The 17772-nt window shown below is 37.3% G+C and overlaps 1 protein-coding gene across 1 annotated transcript in view; it reads right to left on the reverse strand.

Annotated features, from left to right (window-relative positions):
• Window positions 1-862: 862 nt before the first annotated feature.
• Window positions 863-17772, reverse strand: part of LAMC1 (laminin subunit gamma 1) — a 118595-nt gene continuing 101685 nt past the window's right edge. Inside the window, exons 19-28 of the mRNA XM_037825202.1 lie at window positions 14938-15143; window positions 14419-14498; window positions 12716-12853; window positions 11998-12142; window positions 10845-10994; window positions 10470-10584; window positions 9214-9413; window positions 7976-8134; window positions 5687-5786; window positions 863-3919 (exon numbers count right to left, since the gene is read on the reverse strand). Of these exons, the coding sequence (XP_037681130.1) occupies window positions 3663-3919; window positions 5687-5786; window positions 7976-8134; window positions 9214-9413; window positions 10470-10584; window positions 10845-10994; window positions 11998-12142; window positions 12716-12853; window positions 14419-14498; window positions 14938-15143 (1550 nt within the window). The 3' untranslated portion in view covers window positions 863-3662. The remainder of the gene's footprint in view (window positions 3920-5686; window positions 5787-7975; window positions 8135-9213; window positions 9414-10469; window positions 10585-10844; window positions 10995-11997; window positions 12143-12715; window positions 12854-14418; window positions 14499-14937; window positions 15144-17772) is intronic.

A 17772-nucleotide genomic window follows, 5' to 3' on the forward strand; every position in this document is an offset into this window, starting at 1 on the left:
TAGTTAAAGGTATGTAAGAAAGCTAGTGAGTAGTGCCCTCTAAAGCTCTCTCTGAGGAAGCCCGAAGAGTCCAGGTTCTTCTTTACAGGTATCATGGTTATGACAATTTATAAGATTGGGAAGGCAGATGCAATGCATAGGGACCAGGGCTATAAACAGAGGACCGTAGAGTCAACGGTAGGTCTTTCTGCTGACTTTGCAGTCCTGTGATTCCTCACATGGTTACTCCAGTTGGGTTGACCTGCCAGATGTGCGAGATACAATTAGCTACTTCAGGTCTGCTAGTCCAGCAGCACATGACTTATTTTCTTTTCATTCCATAACATGTTTCAGTGTTCCTCGTCATCAAAGAAACATTAACTACCTTTAGCTGAAGACATCTGTATATAGTATATTTAAAAGATAGAATGACAAACTAAATTTTTAAATGCATTTATTAATTTAGGAATGCCCAAATAATGTAAAAATAGTTCTCAGTAGTCTCTACACCAGGGCCTGGCAAACCAGAGCCCACTGGCCTATGGCCTATTTTTGTAAACAAAGTTTTAATGGAACACAGCCATGCTCATTTGTTTCCATATTGTCTATGGCTGCTTTCATGCCACAACTGCAGAGTTGAGTGGCTGTGACAAAGAAGTATGGCCTGCAAAGCCCAAATATTTATTATCTAGCCCTTTACAGAAAAAGTTTGCCAACCTCTGAACTATTACTAGAGGATCTCAATCTGAGAAAGGTTGGAAAAAAAAAAAAAGGTACTGGATTGTTATCAATCCAAACAAGACATGACAAGCAGTTTCCCCTTCCCTGTACCCTTTAAAACATCTAATGCCCCCAGTACCACACTCAGGCCACACCAAATATGTAAAGGGTTACAAATATTCAGATTTTATTATAAATAAAATACTGTTTTTTAAAACATAAAAAATGCCAAGTGTTGCATTTTATTCATCACCCTGGAGAGCAAGACTGTAGAGATTAAGGCAAACAGCCGAAGTGAAGGCACAAAGAAAAGGGCAACGGTTGGGATTAAAAGGCAAAATTTCTGGAAAAAATAGTAGTATATGTTCCCTGTGGCACCCAGCATTCTGCAGCAGCCATCATGTCAATTTTATTACATAAAATACAGATAAATGGAACTATACAATAAAATAATGGCTATATTGCAGGAGTGTAATTAAGGTATCGTCTTATAAAGAACTTTTATTTTAAAAATAAAATTCTGTTTAAAAATATACCACACGGAAGAGGGAAAAAGCAAAGAAACAAAAACAAAAACAAAAAAACAAAATAACACCTCATCTTGGCCCAAGAGTTGCTGGAGTGAACCTGACTCATAGACTAGATGGAAAACTACCTTGACAGCCTATCTTCAGTCCTTTTCCTGCAACTTTGGCCAAAACCTGTATGCTAGGATGTGGCCACTTGACAAGGGGAACTAGCTAGGAAACACCGATGTGAAAAAGCAATGCCTCCCGTGATAGTATAAGAGGCCAGAGATAAAAACAGAGTAAAAGCTTAGGTGTGTGCCAAGTCAAAACATTTTTGGTAAACTCTGGTATGCCCCAAAGAGCTGGAAAGGGGAAGGGGGATAACCGAGAACTAAGCTACACTATGCCTCCCAGTCCGCCCATCTGTGGCACTGTCCCTTGTGCCCTAAGAGAGCTCAGGCATCATGCACTCATTTACAAAATGGATCAACCCAGCTCAATTTCCCAAAAGGGCATTTCCAATGCATTCCTAGCTAGACTAACAGTGGTGCTGAAAATGCCCGCTAGCAAACCTTTCCTATTTGCACCATCTCCAGTAAGCCTGGCATTCCTGCTCAGGAACAGTCATTAAGAACCATGTGATGCTCGGTTCAGGATCACCAGGACAGCATGGGAGAGGGTCCGAGGTACCTCAGTATAGTGGCTATGTGTGAAAGAAAGCAGGTGGATATTAATAGTAAAGAATGGAGGGGCTGCAAACACAAGGAGCAGAGCAAAGAAATGGGGAACCAATACAATCCAAAGAATTCTTGATGGGAGGGAGGGATACAGAGGTGTTGGGCCAGTGAAGAGGACAAATGGAGTGAAGTGAACAGACAGTGCCATTCTAGAAATAGGACCAGTATATTTACATAAATTCCTTACTCTATAATCATGATAAACACAACAAAAACAAAAAAAACCACATTCACACAAAAATATAAATTTGAAACAATTAATAGCACCAGTGTGTCAGATAATAGTTTCTTTCCCCCGCTGCGCCAGGTACAAAGTTGCATAGTGTTAAAGGCTATATATGAATCTCAAAGGCGGGTCGGTAGGAGGAAGGGGTATGTTGCAGGGAATTGTGACACTGTGATCCCAAAAGAAAATCACAGAACTGAGGATCAAAAGTTGAGAAGCCCACTAGGAAACTCCACATAAGGGTCTTCCTTCTTTACTTAGAGGGAAAATTTAGAGTGGGTTTAAATCACAAGGTGCAGGAAGTCAATGGTGTTGGCAGTTGTGTGAATTACTGAGTGCAAGTGATGTACCACCAGGATTGGACAAACAACAATGGGTTTTATGGGATTCTAGAACTTGGGAACATCAAAAGAAAAATGGGGCTATGGGTCAAATGTTTCATCTCTCTCCAATAGAAGAAAAATGGGTATGTCAGATCTTGACAATACACGCTGGATCCAAATTGTATCTCTTTGCAAAACAGACTAGGGCAGGGAGGTTTGTGTTTTGTTTTGTTTGTCAAAACCTTAGGGACCAACAGTTCTCTGCCAGATAACACTAGCTCCAAGAGTAACATACTTTAAAAAGCTCTAAGCAACAGTTTGATTTTGAAAGACTTCAGTGGTTTTCATATCCCTGTTTCTTCTGCATAAATTCCATTCATAGGAATATAAAAAGATATCTACTGGTCTGTTGGTGAGTGCAAGCTGCCCATCTGGATTTAAGTTTTCAGCTGCCCAAAGATCTAAAAAAGTTTATCTTCCTAGTCAATTGTTAACATATGAGAAAATCTTCAGTCTCATATTCTTCTAGAAACTGTCATAAATAACTGCATCCTTACCAATAGATGGCTCAGTGTCCTGCACTCAGAATAGCTAAAACAACTCACAGATGGCAAATGAAATCCTATCTGATCAGTATCTTTGGCACAGGATGTTTATCTCCTTTTGCTTAAAAAGAGGAGGAGCAGGAGATGCAGAAGTATTTCTTTCTCTATCAATTATACTGGCCATCACAATGTTACTGTTAGTAGCCAAACTTTTCCTTCATAGAAACAAGAGCACTAGACTGAGGAGGTTCTGTTGGTGTCAGTGACAGAGGGGAGGGCTACTTGCTCTGCCCTGGGGTACAAGAGTTCACACGATGCAATAACATCATTGTACCATAAGATAGTATGCCCCATCCTTACCCAAGTCAGAAGGGAAAGTGTGGGTAAGGTAACAATTTGGGTGGAAGAGAGATTTTATTAGATAAAACCCTTTGTTCCCAATTAAGGATGGTAATTTGCTTCTCTTTAAACCTTGTGACTTTTCCTGGTTCAAAAGGACAGTGACGGAGAGAAGCAGAGAAGTGGGGGGTCTGAACAATGTAATCTTTGTGTTAAGGCACTCTATGGCCTCATAACTGCTTCCCTGTCAGGGGGATGTTGCCTTCCAGCCTTGAAGGGAGACGTTAGGGCTTCTCAATGGACGGGGTGTTGAAGCAGCCAGATGGTAAAGTCTTCCTGATGTCTTCCAGGTTGCGAATGTCCTTCATTATCTCCTCAATATCTCTGTTATAGTCCATGATGGCAGCCTCCTGTTTCTTGGCCTCATTCTCCAGGTCAGACACTTTCCTGTCTAGATCACTGACCCTCATTTCATCTTTGGCTTTGTTTAGGGTGCCTTCAATTTCATTTAGCTTATTCAGGTCCACTGTATCCAGCTGCCCTGTAGAGTCAGAAAGTACACAGAGGAGAACAGATGCACTCAGTAAGAATTATAACATCACTTCCCAAGTACCTCCACTAACTTTTTTATAAACTAAGCCAAGCCATGCTGCAACTATTCAAAGGCAGCACTGAGGACATGACTCGCAGGTTGCTGATGTCGTACAGGGACATAAACAACATAAACCAAGGACAAACATTGCCCTAAACCCAGCAGGGATGGGTCAGAACATATAATTAATATTGGGCTGGATGTTTTTTCCCTATGAGAAATGGTTTTGTGAAATGTTTAATAAATGCACAGCTACTGTGTTCTAGACTTCAAACGTTATTTTGGGGTTCTGAAGGTCATTTGGTTACCTTAATACTTTCTTCACATTTGCCTATGTAATCTGTGTCATTTTAGTGCCAGACAGAACCCTAAGCCCTCTCCCCTTGGATGGATTCCAGGGAATATGTGTTGGTTTGGTGGAGGGGGTGCATTTCTGCTTTCAGGAGTCAAGACATTATTAGGAGTCTTCCCATGGAAAACGGCCATGGTTGGAATGGGTGAAATATTTCCAGTAAAATTTCACTTTAAATTTAGCAGAGAAGGTGGTTCTTTTGAGAGGGATTGCTTCTATAATAAACGAAAGCAGAAAGCTGTGCAAAAAACAGAACTTCATATGTATTGTAGTTGATTTAATTCTCATAACACCTTTTTATACCAGTGATTCTCAGATCTTAGTAATATGCCCATATTTGTATAGCTAACAGACAACAAAACAAAGATTACAACCCAAATCTGACTAATTTAAAGTCCAGCCCCTTCTGCTAATAAAAGCTACATCTTCCAGTTTACGTTCACTTTAAATCACTCTTCTAGCATATAACTTACTATTTTTGACATTTGAAACAGATAAGAAATACTGCCCCCCCACTCCACCCCTGCAAAGAAACCCACAAAACAAAACACTAACCAAACTTTAAAGGCTAGTATATTAGTTTGGCATTAATATATAATGCCTCACTACAAAGCTGTCCTGGCTAAGGTAATACCAACTTATAATGTGGTCTGGTGACAAAAGTATATCTGTCCTATAACAAAGCCTACTCTCTATTGAACTGGATTAAAAGGTTTCAGTATGCTTATATTTCCTTGAAGATTCATTTTTTTTCTCTCTTTTGGCATGAAAGTTTTTCATCTCATCAGACTGTCCTTTAGTTAGGAAATGAACAGAATTCCAGGCAATGAAGTCATGATCAGTTTAAAGTCACCTTATTCTATCACTGAAACCCTTTATTTAAATCCCTGAGAGATACTCTGCAGCTGGCTAAGTTAAGAAAAATCACTGTTCAATTGCAGCATAAACCTCAACCATAAATGAGCCACCCCAGGTGTCAGTATATGTTCAAAATATAAAAGAAAGCCCTTGGATCACAGGGTTCTATTTAGGACAGGATCCACATAAGGCACCTAGTAAGAACTTGGTGAATTAACACAACCTGAAGTCATGATTCAGTTCACACTCTCAAGTGGATGAGTTTATCAACTTTGTAATAAAGCAAGATCCTTGTAACAAGGGCTCCAACTTGCACAACACATACATATTGTATAAGGCATTTTTAAACAAGCAAGAGCTAAAAGAAACAGAAATACTAATTATTTAATGGAGTACTTGAAGGGGGTCAGAGCCAATCCATATTACCTGTTTTTGAATCTATATCAGATCCCAAGAAGAGTACATAGAATTCAGAGACCAACTAAAATGACTCTACAGCCACCTACCCAGCTGCTCCAAGAGGTCATTAATAACGTTGAGGAGGCTGGTAACAGAGTTCTTGGCCTTTCTGGCATTGATTTCAGCTTCCTGAGCAGCCTGTGAAGCCTGTAGATGGAAAAAGGGTAAATGATACAAATAGTCATGGCTACATGTTTTCACCTGCTTTAAAACATGTTTTCCCCAATGAGTGAACAAATCTAATTTTTAGTTCCTTTCCCTTTTCCCAACTCATGAAACTTTAATCTCTCACTGCAGTATTTGTTTTTTTGCCATATCTTTGTGTTCAGGGTGTTGCTATTTCTACTTCATATCACAGTAATGAATAGGCAGGCAGTATGCATGCACACCGTATTTGTATTTCAGGACCAATATTATCTACTTTACACACTCTCATAAAAAATTAAGAATACATGGGAGTGTACTGATAATAAAGTCCAAGTTACTTTTTAAGAATGAGTATAAAAATTACACTTTAGAACCAAAGTATGTCCTTCAGGAAACTTCTAGGGACATATCAGAAAAGTCCTATTCTCAGAAAATTTTCATAACCAAGGGAAGCTTTACTGTAAACCCCTCTGCCCCAGCCACTACACAAACACACTCTCCCCCCCCACCCACAAACTTATTTATTGGGGCAGTACATTTAAAAAATCAACCAAAGGTAAAAATATTTGGGGAAACTCCATGAAACCTGAACAAACACACTGTGTGTGAGTCATAGGAAACCGCAATGGAAGAGGAAGAGTCTAAGTATCAGAAAACATGCTCTCAGAAATAAACCCAGTCAGGATACACATGAGTGGCTCCCTACCACATAACTGTTTTTCCTAGTTGGGGGTTAAGACAACACACAACATGTTCTGGATCAAGACAACGTGGAAATTTTAAAAAGAAAAAGAAAGCAAGGGAATATATCTTCACAAATACATGATTAATCTCTGTTCACATCTCAGCCATTTTTAACGAGCCTTCACAGGCTTTCCTGCGAACGTGCTGGGAGAGGGAGGGAAGACGCATTTAACCTGCTGATCCCAGACTCATCTTCTAGGTACATACCAAAAAGGGGAAAAAAGGTTATAGTCTCAAACAGTACACCCAATGCTGGCCTTTCAGGATTGATGTAAATGTAAATAGAACAATATATGTGAAGGCATTTTGTGTTCCTTAGAAGTTATTTACCCAAGGTAATAAAAGATGTATCTTCTTTTCACCCTTTGAACTAAATCCATACTCTTTTTTTTTAAAGCTCATAAAGAATATATCCTTCCCCTTCTCTCAGTAGGCTCTAAAAAGCTAATGTCTCTAAAATCATATAAAAAAAGAAATCGATAGACCCTCAGCGCTTATGAGAAATAGATTTTTTAAACCATATGGGAATTTCTACTTGAGCCACATCTTGCCCAGAAAATTAGTACAATACAAACAAACAAAAAGCACATATAAAATAAGGTGTTTGCATGAGGATTCTTCTTTATTTAGATTAGAAAGCCCAATATTTCTCCTTTCCATCCCAAGGTGAAAGAGAACCACCAGTCTTTTAGCAGCAGCAGAAGGAAGGGCCCCTTCCTTGTACTAAAAGTGTGCAATTAAAACAAATTCATGTCAATCATCACTATGATTAACACTGAACTAGAAAGGAATTTTCCCATTATGATTCCATTAAACTTTCTCAAAAGCAATATATAACATAAAAACAAAAAATGGACCTTAGTTCTTTCTTGGGCCATGCATTCGAATGCAAGTCAATTTTCTTATAAATGGTGTTATGTATATAAATCATCACAAAAGGTTAAAAATCAAATTGTATGTAAGTTTGGTATGTATTGATGTTATAGTGGTACAGAATGTCATCTTCAAAAATTTCCTAATACATAAGAAATTGGTCTTTGCCTCTAGGGAACAAGTTTCTGGGAGAACACACAGAGAAAAAAGAGTAGGAAGGTAATTAACCTTTTGTTCCTCTTTAATTTTATGTCATTTATGAATTACCTATTCAAAAATATAAATCTATATTTTTAAATGTCCTAAAACCTCAAATGTGTAAAACAATGTTTTGCTTTTAACTGAGAGTAGCTTTGGGACAGGACAATTGTGCAACAGAAATACCTGGCAGAAAATCAAAATTCTTTGTCTTCTATGTAAGTTACTAACCTGATTCTTGACCAGGAAATGCAATGAAAAAGGGAAGTCAATATGAAAAACTCTTCTCAACAAGTTGAGGGTCTTCATTATTAAATACCCATCATGAGCAAATATATCAAATACCCATGACCAAATATGCCAAAATCTCTTACCATTCCTGCCATCATCATATCTTGGTCAGCATCATCCTGTTTTTTCTTCAACTCTTTTTCTGCTTCCTGTAGTTGTTTCAACATATTGTTCACCTCTTTATCTAGATCTGTAACTTCTGCAAAAGTCCTTTCAGCTTCTGCTTTGGTACTAGTAGCATTCTAGGAACAAAATAAGTAAATTGCTAATGAAAAATAAAAAAAGCTTGCCCTTCTCTAAAGCATGTTTCATTCCCTTTTAAAATTTGTGAAATGGTTCAAAAATACAATCCAAAAAGATCAGTATAGCAATTTATACTATATTATCTTGACTCTTCATCTATTTGAGCTCCAAATAAAGATAATTATAAAAATAACATCACCACCTAACATAATAGCATTTTATATTTTGTAAAGTACTTTCATTTGTTTACTTTTATTTAATCCTTAAAACTACCTTTTCAATTATTGCCATTTTTAGTTGAAGTCACACAGCTAATGAACAATAAACATGTAAATGGAGTATACTTTCTACCACACAATATAGATTAGACTCATTCACTTAAGAGAAATTTTAAACACAAAGCTAGCCTGGTTTTTCCTGGCAGTTCATCATAATGTACAAAAAGACCATGATTCTAAAATATGAGTATTTTATAAAATATAAGTAACTCAAGAGCCAAAATGATTCTAAATAAACTATTTATTTGATGCTCATACACATAATTTTCAGAGAGTTCCAATATCTCTTTTTAAATAATATTTAAACAAATAAATTGACCTCTAAGTAGGGAAAAGTCAGCCTAAATAAATTAATTTTGAGTCCAAAGAATCTGAGCTACAGAAATTCTATAAAAAGGGGCTTAGAAATGGCAATACACTTGAAAGAGGGGCTTGAAAGTTGTGACTGAAAAAACTTCAACTGTCCATGACAAAGAACTGAGTTTATTTAGGAAAAGTCTGATAAAACTTCTTTTTGTTTAGGTGGGAGCAAGGGGAATTCTATAGCCTTCTGTAGCCATTTCCCTTCTCACAACTCAGGCCCTGCCTCTGAGAGGTAGTAATTTTAGAGAAAAGGACCATTCCAATGATTCCTCCCCCTTAATCAAGTGCCTACCAAAAATTACATGGCAAGGACAGTTTAAGACAATTTTATTGGAATCCAGGAAAAAAATTTGCAAGGGCCTTGTGGATCTGCAGAGAAAATGGAAAATGTCTAGAGAAATGCAAAGCTTTGTTTCAGAGAAGAGAAAAGCACGCACCTTTTGGACAGCGGTGGCGATCTGCTCTGCCGCGTGGGCCTTGTTCTTCGCTTCTGTGGCATCAGCAGCGGCGTTGCCCAGAGCCAGCTGTGCTTCCCTGGTCTTTTCATTGGCTTCAGCTATAGTCTGGTTGATGACAGGAATCTTCCTTAGCGCCTCCTCTGCTGCAGTCTTGTTATCGTTCACTCGTCTATCGAAATCTAAAATGAGTTCAAGGAATGCATTTACAAAACTCTCAATAAGCAAAAAAGGAAAGCTTTCAGGGAAATGCAACTGGATTTTGTTTTGTGACCACTGAAAGTTAAGGAAAAAAATGAAAAGCAACAATGGACTTAAACCTTAAAAGAGCAAAGTACACATCTCTACACAGATTTTAAATGATTAGTCATCCAAATATGAACCATTTCTGGAAAGAGACTAATTTGAATATTTATTTTAAGGCAGAACACGAGTATGCTATCACTACCACCTCAACCAGAACTAAAAGCTGCAATTTATTTAGTATTTACTATGTTTTAGTAACTCCGTGTTAGGTATTGTATTGAGAGCTTTGTCCCTGTGATACAGGTGGTGTTTCATTTTTACATGTGAGAAAACTGAGGATTAAAGAGCTTAGATAATTTGCCCAAGGATCCACAGTAAATATGCGGTCACACAGGGATTTGAACCAAGTCTTGCTCACTAGAGCCCATATTTTTTACTACTATTCTATATAAGGCTTCCCTATTTACAGAACATATGAATACTTAATCATAGGAGAACCTCAGGCAATTCAGTGAATTGGGCACATTTCTTTTCTGAGGTGAAAAAGAAAAAACCATGTATTAGATGCCACTGGCAGAAGAAAATTAAAGCTAACAATTTCCATTTATCAACACAGGTCAGCCAAACAGGCATTATATCTTGCTTACATTGATCACCCTAATCTAAGGAAGTGTCTAATTTTTTATTTATTTATTTTTTAGTTTGCATACTGAAGTACGTCGGGTAAAATAATACGAGCTCTAGGATTTAAAAAAAATACTTCAGCATGAAAATATAGGGCAGATGTTGGGAGATAAATGAAGTGTGATAAAAATAATGACAACTGTAGAATCTGAACAATAGGTGTATCATTTTATTACACTGTGATCTTTAATTCTGTATACATTTGGAGATTCTTATGAAAATTGTTTGCGAAAAACAATTTTAAAAACTCCAAAGTCATCCAAGTGAAGGGAGCATACCAACCTACCCGTTACCCGGCCCTTTTATACCTTTCAGGTTATTGAGAATGTCATTGGCTTCTTGTAAGGTATTCCGTCCCTTTTTAGCAGCTTCTTCAGCAAGAGCCTTGGCAGCGTCAGCTCGGGCTAGGAGTTGGTCAGCAGTCTGTAAGCACATGGCAGATCAGAGATGAGCCCGCCAAAGTCAATCACTTCTCTATCCTAGCAGACTAGGCACCTCAAAGCTACCACTGGAGTCATGGCGGCATGCAGCATATCAGGTCCAGATATCACTTATAAGACCCTCCTCTGAACATTTTGTGGTTTGCTGCCCCTGCAACTGTGGTAGCATCACAGACACAGCTTACACTCGGGCTGTTTCAAGTTTACTCTCAAGAGATGAAGCAACCTGCAAATCAAACCAACCTGCTGTTCAGTCTTTCCTTTCTCCAAAAGTTTTTTTACTTCAAGTTCCTTCCCTCTCATGTCATCTCTGAGATCCTCATAATCTTTTAATTTCTGGTCAATCAGACGGTCCAGATCTTCAGCTTCTTTCTTTATTTTATTTGCTTCATTCTGTGAAGAACAAGTAAGATCATTACATTTTAGACAAGATAACCAATGTGATGAAAAGGTAGGCCTAATAACTGTAACACTTACTACGTAACAGGTATTTTTAAAAGAAGAGCAAAGATTGTGATTTTTTAAAAACTAAGAACACTTTAAACACAGTGAAATGTACAGTTCTTACATGTGTAAGTTTGATGAGTTTTGACAAACAGACTTACTTGTGTAACCAGCACTCCAATTAAGACACAAAATATTTCCATCAGTCCAGAAAGTTCCCTCGTTCTCCCTTCTAGTCAATCTTCACCCTTCACCTCTCTACCAATGCAGCGGCCACTGCATTTTTGTCATCACAGATTAGTTTTGACTATTCTCAAATTTCATGTATATGGAATCATACAGTATGCATATATCTGAAGAGAACTAAGCCTTTATGGTAAAAATAAAGCTAAAACCTCAGCTATAAGAGGAAAACAGTAAATTTCAAGTTTAATGTAAAGAATACACCATTTATAAAGAGTCTGATATGAAGATCCATGAATAAGACTACAGCTCTGAAATAAAATTCTACCAATCCCCAAATATTTTATCTGTCCCAGAGCATCCAGATATAGTTCTTTCATTTAAACCATTCTCTTTTACTTCTCTCTAGTTCTCTACCAGATAGTGCTTGGAGTAAGAGTCCAAGTGTACTCTACTTTAAGTAATCCAAATATAATTTGTATTTATATGATTTAGGAGTGATTAATCATATCACTAAAGAAATCTTTGCTATTTAATGTTTCTAATCACAGGATTCTTTACCTCCAAGTTCTATAAACATACATAAAATAGAACTCAACTTCACCAGTGAGACAGTTGGAGGACAGAGGGGGTAGGTGGCTGGTGTAGTTGCAAGGCAGTCAGAAAAGCTCTTATCCAAACTGTGTGTGGGGGGCGTGGTGGTGGGAGCTGTGGGTGGATGACACAGTGACAACCAATGGCCACGAACACTTAGGCTCTCAACCCATACCTCCAGTGCTTCCGAGTCCACGGGAGTCAGCTGAGCTACGCTGGCATAGATCTCCACAGCTTTATCCCCAGCCCTTTTGGCCTCCTCATTTACTCGGGCAGCTTGCTTCTCCAGGTCTCGTGAGATGTTCTTTGCTTGTTCATACCTAAGGAACAAAAGATGTGATTTAACCAGTAACTTAGTTGGTTTTAGCATCTTAATTTTAACTAAATTCAGTCTAGTTGAAATTAGCATGGCAGCACTTCCAAAACCTCAAAGAAAACACTACATTAAAATGCTTTTATTTAACACAAACATTTAGCTTAAATTTACATTTCATCTCATCACATCTATTTATAACCTATGGTTGACTGTATATTCTCTTATTTCGAACACCCTTTAAATATTTGCAGCTCAAGTATGTTTTTGCTGTTTACTCTAACAGATTTTCACTTGTTTTTTCATTTATTTATACTTTTTTATAATTTTTACTCAATTTTAAGTATCATGGCTAGCTTTGTTACTATTCTTTGCAGTTTCAGGAACTGAATCAAATAAAAGCTCCATGGCTTTGTATCCTCTGTCCTAATTACTGCACTATTTCACCGGCATGATTAACAAAAGAAATCTTACTGCACGAATGCATGCCTTGCATCCACCAGCATTTAATTTTTCACTGAACTGGTATTACTTAAAAGAATATTTCAAGGGCTGTAAGCCACTTTTAAATTACACTCACTTCCTATTAAGCTCTTCAATCTCAAATGCTGTTTGATTCTCTCCTGCCAGTGTCCTCAAAAGCAGATTATACGCCTCAGTTGATGTATCATTGGCTGTCTTTGCCACTCGCACAATATCATCAGCTTCTTGTTTATGGCTGTACAACATAAAAGAAAAGATCAACCATGAAGCAGAACCATGTGATAAAGACGTAGCTGACTTTATTATATACGCATGTACTAACTTGGGCACAGTTCTACAAATATTGGAAAACCTCATTAATTTGGAATTTTGTGATCATTTCAGTGGAGCTGAATTTAAAACCAGCACTCTATAAACTGGAAAAAGGATATTTCCCAAAGTAATTGTATAAAATTTATAGGGATGAATGTTTATAGCCTTTAGGAAAATCACTTTTAAATATAATTATTTAAGAAAAATTTACATACAAAACCTTGTATGCTAATAAGAAATCATCTATCTAGTCATAAACACAAATTCCAGACCCAATCTTTATTAACAATAATTTGCTAGTCCAGTTCAGTCACTTCATATTCTTAAAATAGCCTCAAGTATTCAGATTTCTCACGAGCAGACTTCTCACATGCAACTTAATTACTAGCCAGAAAAGCAATTCAACACCAAATGGCAATGAATATGTCAAGAGGGACTCTAGTGAAAAATGCATTGTAGCTATGGTAACTTCTAAGGTTTTTTTCAGTTCTAAAATTGTATATGACATCGTCTCACTGCAATATATGGCCATCATTTTTGGTATGATAAAGTTTCATTCACGATACTTGCATGACCTAATTTTCTTGGGAGTTTTCCATAATGTTTTCAGCTGTCTTCTTTCAACAAGAAAATCTAGCTATGAAATTATGAATGCTCTGTGAACTAGATTATACAGGGTACACATTCATATTTATATAGAATAGAAAGGGAGCTCATATTAAAGCAAGAAGCCAGTGTAACTGCTTTGAGACACTGAGGCTAAAATTCTAACATCAGGATTACTTATGCACCACACGTCCATAATCTGGATGTCAAATGAAACTGCTAACTGCACGTGAGGCCTACAATCTGTTCTGCACTGCATTCAACAAATATTTATTGAGCATCTACTATTTGTCAGGCATTTTTTTAGGCACTGGGGCTTCAGTAATGAATAAAATAAAAATAACTTCCCTCATGGAGCCTACATTCTAGCAATTTTATGGAAAAAGTATTTTTTAATTTGATACTCTCTACAATTCAAAGTCTTCTAAAGAAATTACCTTACAAAAAAATCGGTCAGGAATGAAAATGATCTACTTTCTTTGGCTAGTTTTCAAATGTATTTTGGTTGGTAAACATTTTGTAGTCAGACTCTTGAAAATTAAATGTTTTCATTAAATAATTTTTTTTTTTAATAACTACATCCTACTGAACTTTTTAGAAATCTACTAACTTTAAATCTTTGAGGTTAAAAATCTAAAAGTGTCATGATTTTCCTTGAGATGTGCTTATATAATTTCCCTCCAAATCATCATATATTAATATTCAAAGTAAATACTCTAAGTGCAATGGATAAGGAAAGAAAGAGCACACACAGCTGATAACATTTCAGAAAAGAGAGCGAACTTTGATGTGAAAAGTGACTGTGGGAATGGGATGAGACAACACATACACACCATATGAGAAGCTATAATTTAACCACTAAAACAGGGATCTGGAAGTTACCGTTCAGCAAGCCTTCGCGCCTCTTCTGCCAAAAGAGTCATGTTGTTCGGGTCCCCTGTAGACTCTGGCTGAGTGACTGACTGAAGAGGAAATAAAGGACTTATCTCAAAGGACTGAATTATTTAAATTTAATAAAGTACATCTCAAAAACTAAGATTTTTAAAGTGCCATTTAGCAAAAGAATATCTTTTTCTTTTCAGAGGTCTTTACTTAATGTCAGTATCCTTGATCACAGATAACTATATCTATTTACAATAAATGGAGATTAAATTGCCTAGTGCCATATAAGGAATAAAGCTAGAGAAAGAACCCAGCTGTCCTTTGGTTTTTATTCAGTTCATGATAACTATTTTATGACCACTATGAGCAACATAGCTATCTTTCTCCATATTTAAGGACAAATAAAAAGACACAAGGAGTCAATTCAGTAGAAGAAGCACTCCACTGCCAGTAAAAGACATGCTACAAATTGTCACGGGACTTCCCCCACTCCCATCTCAGACATTCACACTCACTCACCACATTGGCAACAGCGAGTTTTGCTTTCTCAAGTTCTCTGGATGCAATTTCAATCAGCCTCTCTGTGCTCTCTACCCGGGCACGTGCTTGTTCAGCCAAGTTTCCAGTCTCTTCGATGGTATGTCGGATATTCTGCAAACGGCTAATTTGGCTGGATAGGGTGTTATTCACTCTCTGGAGGCGATCCATCAAATTATGGTCTACATCTGCAATTACAGAAGAAACTCCATGAAGTATTTGAAGGGGAGGGGGAGGCAGCGTATAATCTCACATAAAATGTGAAGCAGCTGTTTACGCCACAAGGTACTACTACTTTCTACTCTTCCCATCATATCTTTCTGACAAGTATTCCCTAAGCTGAGCAGTCTACTCCAGCCAGGATGACCTTCATGGTTATACTCATCACCCTGTTCTACGACCATGTACAAGTCTATCCCACTTGACCATGGGCTCTTCCTTCTTACTCATCACCATATCTTCAGGCCTGTACTAAGATTGGCCAAGAGAAGACATCCAAGAAATGTTTGATGAAGGAAAGAAAACTGATCTTGATATTGAAACACACTAGATTTAATCATAAAAATAAAATGATTCTTAAAAGCACTGTCAGCTCAGATCTGGATATTTTTCAAAACGAGGAAAAAAGTAAGTTCAAAACAGATGTTGAAGTACAACAGATTAAACTCATTTTGTATTTTAAGCTAAATGAGAAAGTCCTGTTTCCTCCCACACCCTCGGCATCTCCATGTAATTTCCTTCAAGTTTCACGCTTTTGAAGAGTTCTTCAATGAATATACCCATTCAATTTAAACCTCATACTTGGGTCCTAATAAATCAAAAGATAAATACAAGCCTATGCAATATTAATATACAAGAATGATTAAATAAGTTCTGCTCAAAATTGACCAGATTTTTATTTCAGCACAATGCTCAGTGTTGGGTATAAATTTTCCAAGGAATGTAAAAAAGATGACAGGTCAAAATTAAGACCAACAAAGATGAATACAGTTGTGGAAAATAGCAACCTGGAAGCAAGGACACCAAATACACTTGCAAAGGTTGTGTACTGCAGAACTCTTGTTAACCAAATACAATGGCCCTGCTTGGAATTTTACTTGAAGAATTCTTTCATAATCTAAAGATTTTAAAGGAAATACAAAGGGTAAAAATTATTTTAAATCACAGAGAATAATTTAGATTTAGGAGGTATTAGTTGCCAATGAGGTTACAGATCTTCAAGAATGCAACAGGTATTCATCTCTCGACACAGTTCTTTAGAGAAAGAATAGATTATCTAACTGGTAGGATCACTACCAATTCCTTCCAATTCCAAAGTCTGTACTTGCAAGATCTAACTGCACCATATAATCTCCTTTCGAACCTGCAGAATAAGTACAAGTTAAACTACAAATGAATACTTAAGGACAGACTTTAAAGATAAAAAACTTAGGAAGATATTTTCATTCTTGGCTAGTTGAACTGAAGCAGAAAAGGTCAGCCAGAAAGTCCACAACTCAGGCATTATGGGAGTAGATTTTAACCCCCACCTCATTATGATCCTTCCAGAGTTATTAGAAGCAGCAGCCCATTAAGTTTCCCACCTCTCCGGTGGCCCAAGAGCAGGTATGACAGCCATACCTCTAATCAGAGCTTCTATCCAACAGAATCACCTGTTTGGGCAGAGGAAACTGGGTAATAACTATGGCCAAAGGAGCAGCAGGTGCTGGGGCTGTGCCTAGATGTCCAGAGCTTGGGCAATGCTGGTTAACCCTCCTTTCTTGCCCTTGACCTCCTGTCATGTGCTGACGGTGACAGCACCAGAGCTGTTTGCCCAAACCAGCTCTCTGTTGGACTGATGTGCATTTAAGACTGACACCCACATATTCAATTTTTCAATGTATATAGAAAGATACAAATTTGTTGTTTCACAAGAATACCTTAAGAGACTGATGTGTGTCAAAAGTTACTGCTGAATAACGAAAGTCTTAAAAAAAACTATGGTTTAAATAAAACCTGAAACATTTAAATTCTACTTTAATTCATGTTTAAGACTTAAAATGTAAAAACCATCACCAAAAAACCCCACAAAATCATCTAATGTTAAACTCGGCTGTTGACCACTCATTTAATTTTGCAATTTCAAAAAATTAACCCATAGAACAATTTCTGCACTCATAATAATTTAAGAAAACTGGTCAAAAACAGATACATCCAATTATTCCCTTCTCTACTTCAATGATTTTATAAAATAAAAATTCTGTGTATCAGTCATATTTACAAGAAATAAGCAATACATTTAGTTTTTGTCGACCTGTACTGTGACAGAAAATCTTCTCCAATTAATTTCAAATGAATACAGATTCATAAACTCAATAGTGGAGTTGTCTTGCTGTTTTAATTGTACTATTCTTAATGCACATTTACTATGCATGTCTGTGAACATGTGAATTTCAATAATGGAAAGATCTAAAGCAAAAATGATATCAGTCAGATGGTGAGCACCTGATAGGAAGACAAGTGTCTGTCTTGCCTTTTTATTCTTGGTGCTTAGCACAATCTCTAACATCCTACAGACACTAAGTGTTAAGAAAGGTCTTGTTCCATCTGGGAACCTACCCATCCTCCTCGGGGTACTCGGTTTCTTCCCTCCCAGTTTCTCTTTCATGTCTCTGCTGCATTCTCTTCGGTCTCAGGTGGAGCAGTCTGCAGGCACTTGTCTGGGGCTCAGTTTGGACTGTTGTGCAAAGTAGAGTGGACTGCGACTGGGTTTCCCGGTCCCCAATCCCTGTCTCATCCCAGAGACACCACACTTAAGAGGAGCAAGGGTTCATTTGG

This window comes from Choloepus didactylus, chromosome 2 (assembly GCF_015220235.1).
Source record: "Choloepus didactylus isolate mChoDid1 chromosome 2, mChoDid1.pri, whole genome shotgun sequence".
Classification (NCBI taxonomy): domain Eukaryota; kingdom Metazoa; phylum Chordata; class Mammalia; order Pilosa; family Megalonychidae; genus Choloepus; species Choloepus didactylus.